The sequence below is a fragment of the Bacillus rossius genome, chromosome 1, assembly GCF_032445375.1.
Source record: "Bacillus rossius redtenbacheri isolate Brsri chromosome 1, Brsri_v3, whole genome shotgun sequence".
Lineage (NCBI taxonomy): Eukaryota > Metazoa > Arthropoda > Insecta > Phasmatodea > Bacillidae > Bacillus > Bacillus rossius.
The window spans coordinates 8,391,749-8,404,897 of NC_086330.1; the positions used below are offsets into that span (position 1 = coordinate 8,391,749).

General features: G+C 35.2%; 1 protein-coding gene across 3 annotated transcripts in view; it reads left to right on the plus strand.

Moving 5' to 3' along the window:
* Positions 1-12,821, plus strand: part of LOC134531770 (protein SDA1 homolog) — a 48,679-nt gene extending 35,858 nt beyond the window's left edge. For all 3 annotated transcript variants that reach the window (XM_063367673.1, XM_063367664.1, XM_063367683.1), the window contains exons 18-20: positions 5,719-5,803; positions 7,548-7,706; positions 12,472-12,821. In XM_063367673.1, the coding sequence (XP_063223743.1) occupies positions 5,719-5,803; positions 7,548-7,706; positions 12,472-12,516 (289 nt within the window). In that variant the 3' untranslated portion in view covers positions 12,517-12,821. The remainder of the gene's footprint in view (positions 1-5,718; positions 5,804-7,547; positions 7,707-12,471) is intronic.
* The last annotated feature ends 328 nt before the right edge of the window (positions 12,822-13,149 follow it).

The following is a 13,149-nucleotide window of genomic DNA, read 5'->3' on the forward strand; positions in this document are numbered from 1 at the left end:
AATTTATTTTGACTTAACCATTAAAAAAAAGTATCTTAAAGCTTTCAACATTTACTTCTTTTAAGTTTTGACATTTGTCTGATCTATTTTCGAGAAAAATAACTTCTATTTTTTCAGGTATCTACTAATGATCAGAGTACTATCAGTGAAATTCAGGCTTTCTTTAGGCCAAAATGATAAAACATGTTGGATTTTACACATCAAGTAGTCCTATGCAATTTTAGTTACTCTAGCTTCTTAATATTATTGATAGTTTTAATGAGTCAGTAAACGTTCACTGTCAGAATTATTGGTGGGACTCCGAATGGCTTTCAGTGCTGCTGCTGAAAACTGAAGATGCTCAGTCCCAATAGCCACTAGCATTTTCTGGACATCACATTCGCACTCGCTCCTTGCTGCTTCTTGTACAGCTTCCCTCAGTGATTCGCAATCGCAACCTTTAAAAATTACTGTTTTAACCAGTTTCACTAACCCGAAAATGCTCTTACCGTGTTTTGTCGCATAATCGTCGCACATTTTTCTCTAAAATCAATTTTGAAAAGTAGGGGTGCGACGATTCTGTGGGGGAAAAAAAAATTTTGTTAGGTAAAGTTATTCATAAAAACAAAACCAGTTCATGGAAAGTACATTTATTTAAAAAAACATTTAGAGTATACAAGAGCACGCCAAACAATTTATATTAATAATTCATTAAACAAAAACCTTTCTAAGACTTTAAATAGAAAAACAAACTCTGTGACCCGAACGCAAGCCACTTGAATCTGAGACGTGAACTAACGCGTAACTATCGTCGTAGTACATGCTTGCCACGAAAGAGTGCGGGCCATCAAATGTAGTTAACTCGGCACTTGACAGAGAGCGCGCGTTGCATGCAATCGGTGAGATATCGATACAGTCAAACTTCTCTGAAACGACCCCTTATGGTTCCCAGGAATAGGGTCGTAATAGAGGGAGGTTCGTAATAGATGTTTTCCGAAATTTTCAGTTGATATCAACTCCCCCCTCTCTCTTTCTCTCTCCCCCCCCACCCCCCCCCCCCCCCCCACCGCTACTCGCTAAGAAACCAGCTGTACAATGGCAGGATGCTGTCACTCACAATGCTAGACGGCTTTGCTTTAAACCCACTTCAACCTTCATGACAAGACCGTCGCCCTACAGGCCACCTCTAAAGAAAATATGTCAAAAGACAGTTTATTTTTACTGGTTAGTTTACATGTACGTTTTCTGCTTTCCGTAGTTAAATACACTAGAACCCCGATGTCACGAACCCCGGATTTAACGAAGCAGTGATTTTACGAATACATTCTCGGGAACTGTCAAAAAATTGGACATTTTGACCAAAATGTGAAAATCAGAAAAAAATTAAAAAGAAAAGAAAAACGAAATGAAAGATCATTAAAATCTGTTAATTTTAACACACTGCGTATTTTTGTGTCGGCTTCAATACTTCCAATAATGTTCATGTAAGAATAACAAAAAAATAATGGGACATTTCCTTTATAAATATGGCAGCTGTAGGTTCTGCAACGCGAGTGGGCGCACACTAAGCTCGCCCGGCTGGCTGGCGGCAGCGGCTTCATGACGCATAAGCTCACCCCTCCCTCCTCTCGGTAACATTCTTCAAGGCTAGCTCATCCCTCCCAGACACAACAAACCATCTAGTGTCCTCCCTTACCCCCCAACTTCGCTCTCCTTTGAAAAACCTTCAGTGAGAAAATGCTCATTTCACCCTCCCTTCTCCCGTAAAATTTGGGCTATTATGAGGGAGGGGTAAGATCGTTGTAAATATTTTCGGGCCTCTCCCTCCCCACCAAAACACGCCAAAAAAAAAGTATGTCAAAATATGTCACTTTTCACACCAAGTTCGAGTATAGTCATCTCTGGCAAGGAATTTACAAGCTTTCAAACTTAAATATAAATGTATTTTAATAGCAAGGGTCCTATGAAAAGGAATATACCGAATAAAATCAAGCTGCTGTCACCAAACAAAGCATAAAACGGTCCAATGCGTGGTTGCTGCATTATTGCTCGCGCGAGAGGCGAGACGTGGAATGTTAGAAGAAAGATAAATGCGGGGGAGACAGACGGCAGCCAGTGTGTTTTCTGCGTGGGGAATAAGTGGCGTAGCCCTTTTATTTTCTTCTTTTTTTTTTTTCCTGGGAGAAGCGACCTTTTTCTATCAACCCACGGAAAAAGATAATTGCTTGAGCTGTCAAAATAAACATCGCTGCGGCAGTCAAAACAAGTTGAGGCGGGCATGTATTCAGTCGGTCGCTGTGTATATCTACTCGAAAAACATAACATCTCAATTCATAACAAGATTCCTTGTTATAACCTACACGTATTGCCGGATGTTTTCAGCCTGATCCATGCAAGTTCTTTAGCCACGTTTTGAATGATAACATCTGGCGGGCCAGTGTTGTGCCCTGTTTTGCGGACACATAAAGCTTTTATCAATTTGCTGACAGTTTTATTTTTACTCTCGTTAAAATGAAGCAGATAACGTGATTGTTAACAAGTACAAGCAGCATCCGAGATCGGCCGCAGCGCACGGTACGGGGAGAGGGTGAGCAAGGGCGAGCGAGCGACCGACTACCATGTTCACACGCTGCGGCCGGAGGGTTTTTCCTGCATTGTATTAATAGTAATTAATATTTAATGATATTTTATTTATTAAGTCATAATGCACAAAATCGGAAGAAGAAAAAAAGGAAAAAACCTGCATAAATCATTAACAATAGTTCACAAATTCAAGCGAGAAAATATACCAAATTGGACTTCAAAAACTAAGCAAACATTGTCAACCGATAGTAATCAAAATCAAGAGAAATCCAGCAGGTAGCTTTGCCTTAACTGCGTACCACACTAGACACTCGCAAAAAGCTAAACGTAAACACGTTGCCACAAAAACCTTTATCTGCACCCTGCCGGCAAAGGGATGTGGAATGGGGGTTGTCAAGCGCTGACAGCTGTCGACAGGAAGTGATATCTATTTTTAGATATGCGCTGCCTACGGCAGTACAGCACTCGGCAAGAGAAACGCAGTAACACGCTACTCACCACAAAAAACTTATTTTCTGTCCGATTTTCTTCGGATTTTCGGCAATTTTTTCACGGTTCCTCGAAATTGGGTTGTAATAGAGAGGTGGTCGCAATAAATGGGGTCGCAACAAAAAGGTTTTACTGTATTTGATTTAGTGTTGGGCCGATTCCTAAAATATACCGATTCCGATTCCATTTTCGATTCTTAAATTAAAGGGTCGATTCTTCGAATCCGATTCCGATTCCTTAATTTTTATCTGACAATGTTCAACAGAGTAATATACTAAGAAAAAAAAGGTTGTTTATGATTTTAAAAATGTAATTATGTTGTGTTTCATTTTCTGTGCAGAAATTAACATTATATACAGCTTATATAATGTTAAAAAGTATGTTCATTACCATCAAGTTACGCTACCTTGTATTTCTAGCACAATTTGGCCTTTTAACCTTGCATATAGTTAGACGAAACACGTGTTCAAACACTGCCAATAATCAAAGATGTCTAATGACTTAAATTGTAAATAATGTTATAACTTAACAAACTTTAGATACCTTACATTATCAACTCAATTAATTAATTGTAAAAAAAGAGGGTTTGTACGGTTAGGTTAAGAATTTTATTTTCAAGCACAACTAAATAATGATCCAAATAAAATGTCAATATAACCTCGTTTATACATATTTCAAGGGACCATGGCGAAAAAAAATAAAAAAGGGAAATGTAAAAATAAAACTTTATTATCTCATTATGATGGAAATGACAAACAAATATGCACCACACTAAAATAAAATGTCAGAGATGCTTACGTTTTAATATATTACCTAGAACTTAATTATCTCACTTGGTTAAAAGAATAAATCCATCCAGTCTTGCAGTTCCTCACAATCGTAAAGAGAAAATAAATTTTCGGTTCTTGATTAAGAAAGTTCTGTGCAATTTTTAGCATCTCAAAATTTTCACATTTTATGGTGAGATTTTCTTACACAAAATATTTAAACTCTTCAAATAATCGCGTGTTAACATTTAATTCATTTCAGAAATTTATCGGAAACAATTCTGTTAAACTAACACAACTACTTTCACAAGATTGTTTATGTTTGCCGTTTGGTAATAAAAATTTACGAACGTTTCCGCAGCAATGTTTGGAAATTCAGACTTGCCAACTGCCTTTCCAAAATATATCTAACGTAAAACAAGCATCGCTGAACACGCACAAGAACGCCGATTTAAAGCAATTTGGTTATGTTGCTTTTAAACTTATTTTAATATGGTTGCAATAATCCACTGTGAATTTGGGTAAAATTTCATTCAAAAATTATTTCATTTTAATTCTTTAAAGTTTAATGTGTAGAGATGTTCACGTTCACGTCACCAAAGATTTTGTTCATGGCCGTATGGTTTACCATGGCAGGTAGCACAAAAAAAAATTAGGTTGTTTACAATGGCAAATGTAGCTGCCATGATCAAATAGTTAACGTTTACATTATTTGCAGTTTACATTTACATAATTTTCTTTAAACATTTATGGTTTTGTCTAATTATTTTTGAAGGTTTGCTATCAAATGCAGTGCTGCTGCAACGTAATTTCCTAAAAATGCTTTCGCTTAAAGTGGGAAAGTAGATACTGCATTTGTACAGTAGGGAAAATGGCGGTGCAAGTAAATAAATACGTTAATCACCGTAATAAGTAAATCAGTTCCGTAAAAAAAGATTGTATTATGTAGTTTTAAAAATTATATTTGCATGCATTTTAATATTTTCTTACGTTGCGTAGATTATGTATTTTGCAAACTTAAAAACAATGCAGGAATCGGTCATGGTCGATTCCAAAACCATTGTATTCTGAATCCCACGATTCCAGTGGAATCGGTGGAACCGACCGATTCCGGAATCGGAATCGACCCATCACTAATTTGATTACGTGCTCACGCTCTATACGGGAAGCAACATGAATGATGCCAACTAGTGCTAGCTACAGTTTTATAAGCGGCACACCGCGGTGACGCAGATGATCAGTTAAAGGAAATAACGTTTAAAAACGTCATTAGAAGCAAATTTACACGTCAGACAACTTTGCATTTGCGTTAATAAGTCTTTAAAAGAAAGTTTATACTTTAGACAACTTTGTATTTCCGTTAATTAAATAAGTAAGTGGTAATGTCCGAATAAATATTAGATTTCTATTTTAAAATACATCGTTTTATACGGAAAACATACAAAGTGCTGGGCATCTAATAGCGGGACCAAAAACAACATGCGACGTTTACACGAGAAGTTTTTTATCCCAATTTTGACGGCCTAGAACATAGGTGTGACGATTATGCGATAAAAGAGGATAACTGTTGGCACAATACATTTTCATGGTGCTCCTGTTTTCATCACATGCATTTTGCTGTGGTTCCATCTGATTGTTTTGCCTGTCTCTAATGACTTGGATGTTGACTAAATGTTAAGTTAGCATTCATTTATTCATTCATGTTGTCACTAAGTGACAAAGATGTTAAAATAGTGAAAGTCATTTAATAACAAAATAGAGTAGTTTATGTGTACCAGTTTTGTTTGATTGTGTTTTCCCCGTGGCATATCATGATGAACTTAGTTAAAAATTAGACTCACAGAGTTTGCCTCCAACAGGATTTTAATTTTTTTTTTGTCCCATTTTGTTTCTGCTGCAGTGGTGAATTAGTTTGTCTTCAAGATATCGAGAACATCTACAAAAAACGAAGACACGACAAAGAGGCGAGGCTAGAAACTGTCAAGGTAAATTTTACTGATTTTTCATCAGAAACACAATTCAGTACTTACCTTGTAACAACTGTAGAAGTTCAGGCTTTTAGTTCCAGAACCTGTCACAAAATCTGATGTAAAATAATTTTTTTATTTAATTGTAGTGATGAGTCGAATCCCAGTTTTATCGAATAAGAAAATAAAATTCGAATCCTAAAGAGTACCTTGAATATACCTCTTGAATTTAGATCTCAAGGGTCAAAGTTAAAATAATCTACAAGAAATTAAAAAGATAAAATTTGGTGTTGAAACTTTCAACCATTTAAATGTTTTTTTTTCCTTCACAAACAAAGTTTTCAAAATCAATACATGTTGTGTTTTATTTGTATGATTACATGTTAAAAGTACATTATCGTGGGGAATGGTAACAGGATATATATGATGAAAAAAATTTTTATTAGTAAACCTCAGAGGTTATCACGTTATCAGTGTTTAATTTTTTTTTTAACTTCATTTCCTATATTTTTCTTAGACTATTTTCTAGTGGTGCACCGATATGACTTTACCGATTACCGATTCGATTACCGATTATGAGAGTAATAATCGGCAGATACCGATTCAGTTACCGATTATAATTAAGAAATTTTTTTAAGTGTAATAATGCACACAAAAATTTTTATTCTCATGTGAATTTAATAACAAGATTAGGTAAAATTGAGAATACGGTTATAATAACAGTATAAAAATATATAAAATACACTATTAAGTCATTGCAAAGTGTAAATTAAATTAACTTCTATTTATATTTGATATTGTAAACAACTTGAACTACAGTCTAATAATTGTAATTTACAATGGGTAAGTTTTTGTTGCGGAAAACTAGCATTATTATTGACTATCACATAAGGTTGCATCAAGAAATTACCGTTTAACAATGTAAACATGCTGCTTTATTTTGTTCACTTGAGTTTATAGAAACATGTTTCCACACTTCACTTTTTTTTCTCCCTACTCGCCATCTCACTATAAATATATAAAAATGACTAAAAACCAATTCTAGCACATGTGATTTTATTTATGTTAACTGAATATATAAAATTATTAATACTTTTTCACTTTTCACGTCACATACAAATAACAAACGGATAATGTTACCAAAGACGCCCATAACGAGTTTGTAAAACGCAGTGATAAAAACTAGAAGGTATCGGGACCACGATTTTTAACCGCTACTACGACTCGAAAAGATCGATTGTCATAGAATCCACTGCAACTGTTTGTGGTATTTTGATTGCGTGCCATCTATTTTACGTCTCTGGCTATAGGTAGTGTACAAAGGCCACTAAACAAAAGACAGAACAAAAGACAAAATGTAAATAAACGTGTAGGAAAAATTTATTTTTTATTGTTAGAGGCAATGAGATTTATTAAACTTAACGAAATATCTGTAATTATGATATGACGGAGTTAGATGAATTTTGTAATATATACAAATATTACCGTATTTCGTCCTAAAATGTGTAACAAAATAGTACACGGTAAAAACCTACTTTACGCCGGGACGTAAATAATCGGCAAAGTAATCGTTAAGATAATCTCCGATTACGATTAATCGGTAAGTACCCATAATCGCCGATTACGATTCATCGGTATCCGCATCGGTGCACCACTACTATTTTCGCTTGAATATTGAATGCTTCAAATACTAAGAATTTTATCGTTTTGAGGATTTGATTGGCCAATCCCTATTTAATTGTTAATCTTTTTTTGTTACAAGAGAGGACAACAAGAGAGAATAAAATACAGTGGGTATCAAGATCGCAGGCAGAATCCATTTGCAAGCAAAACAAACAGAGAAAAACGTAAGACCAAGAACTTTATGATGATCCGACACAAAGCTCGTGGAAAAGTCAAGCGTTCTTTCAAGGACAAGCAGGTGAGTAATGTAGTCATGAAAAACCCTGAGGTGTTTACTAGACGGAAGATATTAAATTCATACATAGTTATTATAGCTAAATCACTTTAAAAAATAGCTAGTAAGGTACAAATTTTAAATACATACTACTAATTATTAGAGACCCGGGAAATTCTTGGGTTGCAGTAACTAAAATTCTTGGGTTACAAAAGGGAAAATTATTGAGTAGAAATATGTAGTACAATTCTTGAGTGCAGATAAACGTTATGGTTTTGAAAAATTACGGGTTATTGAAAATTTCTGTTTATTATTTATTATATATGTGATACAATTACTGACACTTATTAAAATACAAAGTTTAAAAAAACTGTAATGCAATGTATGATTAAAAAAAACAGTTAACTTAAAACAATCGTAAAGCAATTCAGTTGTATGCTTCATAAGCATAGGATGACAACAGTTCCAAGTTGGTTAAGTTCAAATTTGTTCTGCGGTTTGTGAGTACACATGAAAATTTTGAGAAGAATCTCTCACAGTCAACATTTGAGACTGGAACCCACAAAGCTTTTAATGCACTGTCCACAAAATACTTATGTTCACTGTGCATTGATTTCAGTACTTCAAGCACACTCAAATCACTATTCTTTTGCAGCTGCTCCTTGAGATCCATGTATGCATGTACACCAATCCCTCACTTAGCACGACTAATTTGTTCCTAAAAATGTTCGTGTTAATCGAAATCGAGTATTCTGAAGCATTAGTCCCCATAAATATAAGGCTAAATTATTTAATGTGTTCCAAGATGTGTAGGGAAGTAATCTTTACATAATATAAATGCGTAGAATAATACTTGAAAATGCATATGTCATATTATTTATCTTTTTAAGCCTACCACCGAATACGTTAGATAAAGAAAACATGGCACAGTGTAACGGGAGATAAGTGGTAACATATTTACCGTCAGTCAGCAGGTTGGCTTGCCCGCCCAGGCGTGACCTTCAACGCGCGTGCGTCTGTCTGCCTGCTGTTGCAAGCAACTGGATCCTTTGTTATTACGTTTAAAACTTAACAAAATTAAAACACTTTTATGAAATTAAGAACCGGTTTTATATAACTTTAAAACACACAGCCATATGTAAACATTTAATTTGTTATGCACACCTCTTATAAAAGCGGCTATGTAAACAAATCAGTTAACAGATAAACAGATTTAGATTTTCCCTAGAGCACAAACATAACATTAAAATATGTACAATATGTACATATACAAAACATAAAAGTTAGTTAAATATTTTCTGGGGTGAAATTAACACTATCATCTTGCTTTTTTTAAAAAAACGTGTCCAATTTCATCTGCTTTGGTTTCTGTACGGTACGGCCTGGTCTGCGGCCGGGCATCAACAGTACGGCCCGGTGTTTGTTTATCTGCGTGCGTATCTCTTTCCCCTCGCATTCCAAACCACTCTTCCCCCCTCGAATTCCATACCTGACGTCGCGTCGTTTCCGAGATTTTTTTTAGCCTGTGGCGATTTCGTGCTAACTGAAATTTACAGACGTGCTATTCGAGACTAGGGCAGTAAAATTTACATCGTGCTAACTGAATTCACATTAATTGAAGACGTGCTATGCAAGGGATTGGTACACCCTCATTTAGTGGCACCTTCTTCAAAGATGGCACTTGTGAAAATAACACCTTCAACCTGTCCCCTGAAACTTCTTGGGTCAGTACACTTTGCCTGTTGAACAAGTCTGCGACAGACTCAAAAAATTTATGAGCTGGATCTTCTGTGATCAGTTTGTCCAATTGCAAAGAAATATGACTTGAAGTATTCTTCATTACATCAATTGCTTTGGCTTTGTGCACACACTTCAACTTTTTCAGTCCGTCGTTGACATTGTCACTGAAAACACCACTGCCATTAACGTGCAATCTTCTTTTCAAATGCTGCAGCTTCGGATACAGGTCAGCTGCCAATTGTACAGAGTTGGTTTCCAGTGTCATCAATAGAGGTTTAAACACAGCACTCAGAGACTTGACAAATTCACACTCAACATGTAGTACACTAGCTTCGTCTTCCTTCAAATTATGAAGGAATTTAGAGCCACTGTTGCTTTCATTCTCTTCTTGTGACTGCAGAAACAAGAAAAGAACTTCCCAGTTATCTGCCAACCACTCAACAGATTTTAACCAGGAGTTCCAGCGAGTTGGCACAGGAATTGAGAAGAGAGAAATAGTTAACCCCTTGTCTTCTAAAAATTGTTTGAAAGCACTGCATTTCTTGCTTGCAGTCAAAAAAATATGCTTGACTGCAATCACAGTTTGGTTGAGCTGTGCAAGGTTTCCCTTTAAAAATTCACCAAGTAGATGACTTTTGTGTGCCCAGCATTGAACACGGATTACTTCGTCTGACAAGAGGATAGAAAGGCCATCAAAACATGTCTTCATGTATCTGGCACCATCACTAACGAATGCGACCACTTGAGAATACTCAACTTTCATATCCTGAAGGGCATCTGAAATTGCTCTAGCACATGAACGGCCATTGACCTCTTTCAAAGATGTCACTGAAGCAACATACTGTTCTTTTATATCTGTGGGTTCTACAGTGGTAAGTATCACTACAAAAATTGCCCTACCTTTCTTGTCGGTAGTTTCATCCGACATTACAGCAACTGTCTTATCCTTCAAAGCATCAGTTACTTTCTCCTTGCGAGAGCTTGCCAATGAAGGTAGGTACTCTCTTCTCAATGTATCACAGCCAGGGAGTTCTCCACCACGGACAACATTCTGGCGCATCCAGCTCCTGAAAGCTGGGTGATCTGCTTTTTGAATCAGTTTCATCTCCAGCGTTGTGGTCACAAAATCCAATTTAGCAGCCTGCAAAAATAATAAAAGTGTTGAAAATATATGGTAATTTAAATTGAAGAATTAGAAATGTTCTAATTAACCTACATGAATATATGATTTTCTTAAATAGTCATTCTCAAAATTAAAGCAATTAGGCCTTTTTAACAACAAGTCAATAAAAAATATTCCGGAGGATTATGGACATCACACTGAAGAAAGTTTGAGCTACATGGATTTAAACAATTGTGTGGCTTAAAATAATTTCACAAAGGAAAACCTGTTAACAATAGGCCTAATTCACTTAACAATTCAGCGTACATGCATGTTTCAAAATAAACAAGTTGATCCTACTACATCACAGATATTTACCTATTAAATCTCTAAAATAAATTAAATAGATAATAATTTTCCCAACTGCAAAGTATGTTAAACTTACCTTGGCATCTTTAGTATCACTGACTGCTTCAAAAATAGTTTTTTGCCTTTTTCCATTGCTTGTAGCTTCAATGTGGCATCTACTTGCAATATGCTTTTTTACAGCGTCTGATGACTCCCAAGAAACCCTTTTATTACAAAACCGGCATAGCAACACATCGCCAAATTTTACCATTCCATCATTTGAAAATTGTTTTGCTCTCTCACTGAACGATAATTTAGGTGGCATTGTTTACAAGCACAGGATGGTACATGCAAACTTCGAGATACTATCGCCGTGCCCGTGAATTTAAAGCCTAGTTGACATGGACGGTGTCTGACTGTTACAACAGGAAAAGGAAAAGGAAAATTTAGAGTGTGAAATTTCCATTCAAATCGGTGGATATTTGATTGTAGTTTAAAAACACTGACACAATACTGTTTTCTTATTAAAATAACTCTTAAACTGCCAACGCTTTGCCTCTACAGAGTGCACGCATGTCGTAGTCGTAGTCTACTATCGGTTTCGATAGCTCGCCGCGTGAGTGCTGATTGTCATGTTTGGTTACGTTGATGCTCGTATAGAGTGCACGCCCGTCCCATTTATCGACATCGGTAGCTCGGCGAATTCTATAGCACACTGCGCTCAGAAACGTATTTTTTGGCTGAGTTCCTTCCAGTTTGAAATTTAAGAAAATAAAAAATTCTTGGTTTCTCAAAACCAGGTTATTATAGACACGTAGTCGTCATAACGGTTTTACTGTATATCTGTTTCTTGCCGTGTGACTGTAGCTGTTGGCCATGCCATTCCAATGACTTTAAAATGGCGGCAATTTTTGTGGAAGTCACAGAGACATTTCATGTTTTGTTACGTTCTAAGAATAGTAAGAACGTGGTGGTGGTACTAATTGTTAGAGCTCGTACAATTGAAATATAATATGTGTTTTAATGACCGAAAAAAATACAGATAATTGTTAGTGTAAATTCGAAGTGTGACAACATTGTGGTGTTAGGCCCGAAAATTCGTTACTACTTGTAAGATTTCGTGGGTTCTTTTAAAAAATCGCGAATAGGAGAAATAGTTAAAAAAATTTGCGAGTGCATCGTGAATAAAAATAGCTGAAAATAAGTTTTTAACAACAAGCCAGCATTTTCCCAGCCACTGTGCACATATTTGTAGAATTTCGCGAGTTGCGAAATTTCGGGGTCTCTACTAATTATATGTAGGAATATCACTGGTACTCTTTAGCATCATGTCATACTGATTTTCACAATTGGGGAAATTTTAGTGGACTTTGCCATGAACCTTTGGTTTTGCTAAGGATACTTTAGTTTCTGTAACTAATGCGTTGACTATTTAGTTTCATCTATAGCTCATTGTTTTATCCCATTTGTCTGTGAAACCTTAAATCTGAATTCATTATTTAATTCTTTCATTTGTTATCATTATGGCATTGTTAAAGTATTTTTTGATTTTCATGATTCTACAAAATAAAAGTAATAACTTTTTTTTTCCTGTTTCAGATTGCATTGAGGAATCACCTTTTGAAACTGAAAAAGATGAAATAATCAAACAACATAATGTGTATATATATGCATTTCAGAGCAAAGAAAGAAAAAAATTATTTTATCACATTATATTTTATTGCCAAATGGTAAACTACATCTTAACGTTCAACAGAATTTGGACAGTTAAATTTACGTTTGCAGTATGTGGGAATATTTTTTTTTTATGTACACAGAGAAAATTCCTTCTTCGCATGTAAATACTTAAAAAAAAATTTTTTTTCCCCATAGACTTTATTATTACTTGAGGCAAGAATATATGTAAGTAAAATGTAAATAAAAAATATTAAAATATTAATAAGCATGAACACACTAAGGACTAAAGAATGATTTCCAATTTAGGTGAGAACTCATTACAGAAGTTCACCTAGATTTTATATGAATTTACCCAATTTTATTATTTGTGGCTTTAAAATTGGGAGTTTGTCTTACAATCAATGCTCATACGCTAACCAAAATTGCTCTTCTTTTAAGCTAAATCTTTTCTTTTAACTTTTTGATCTTTGAAAATTGAACATTAGAGCCCAGTCATTGTGGTATTAAAAAATAACTAATATCGTCATTAAAAACAATGTATTTTGTCTCTATCGTCTTAAAAATTGAAACGTGTAAAATATGTATGCATGCAGCAAAAAA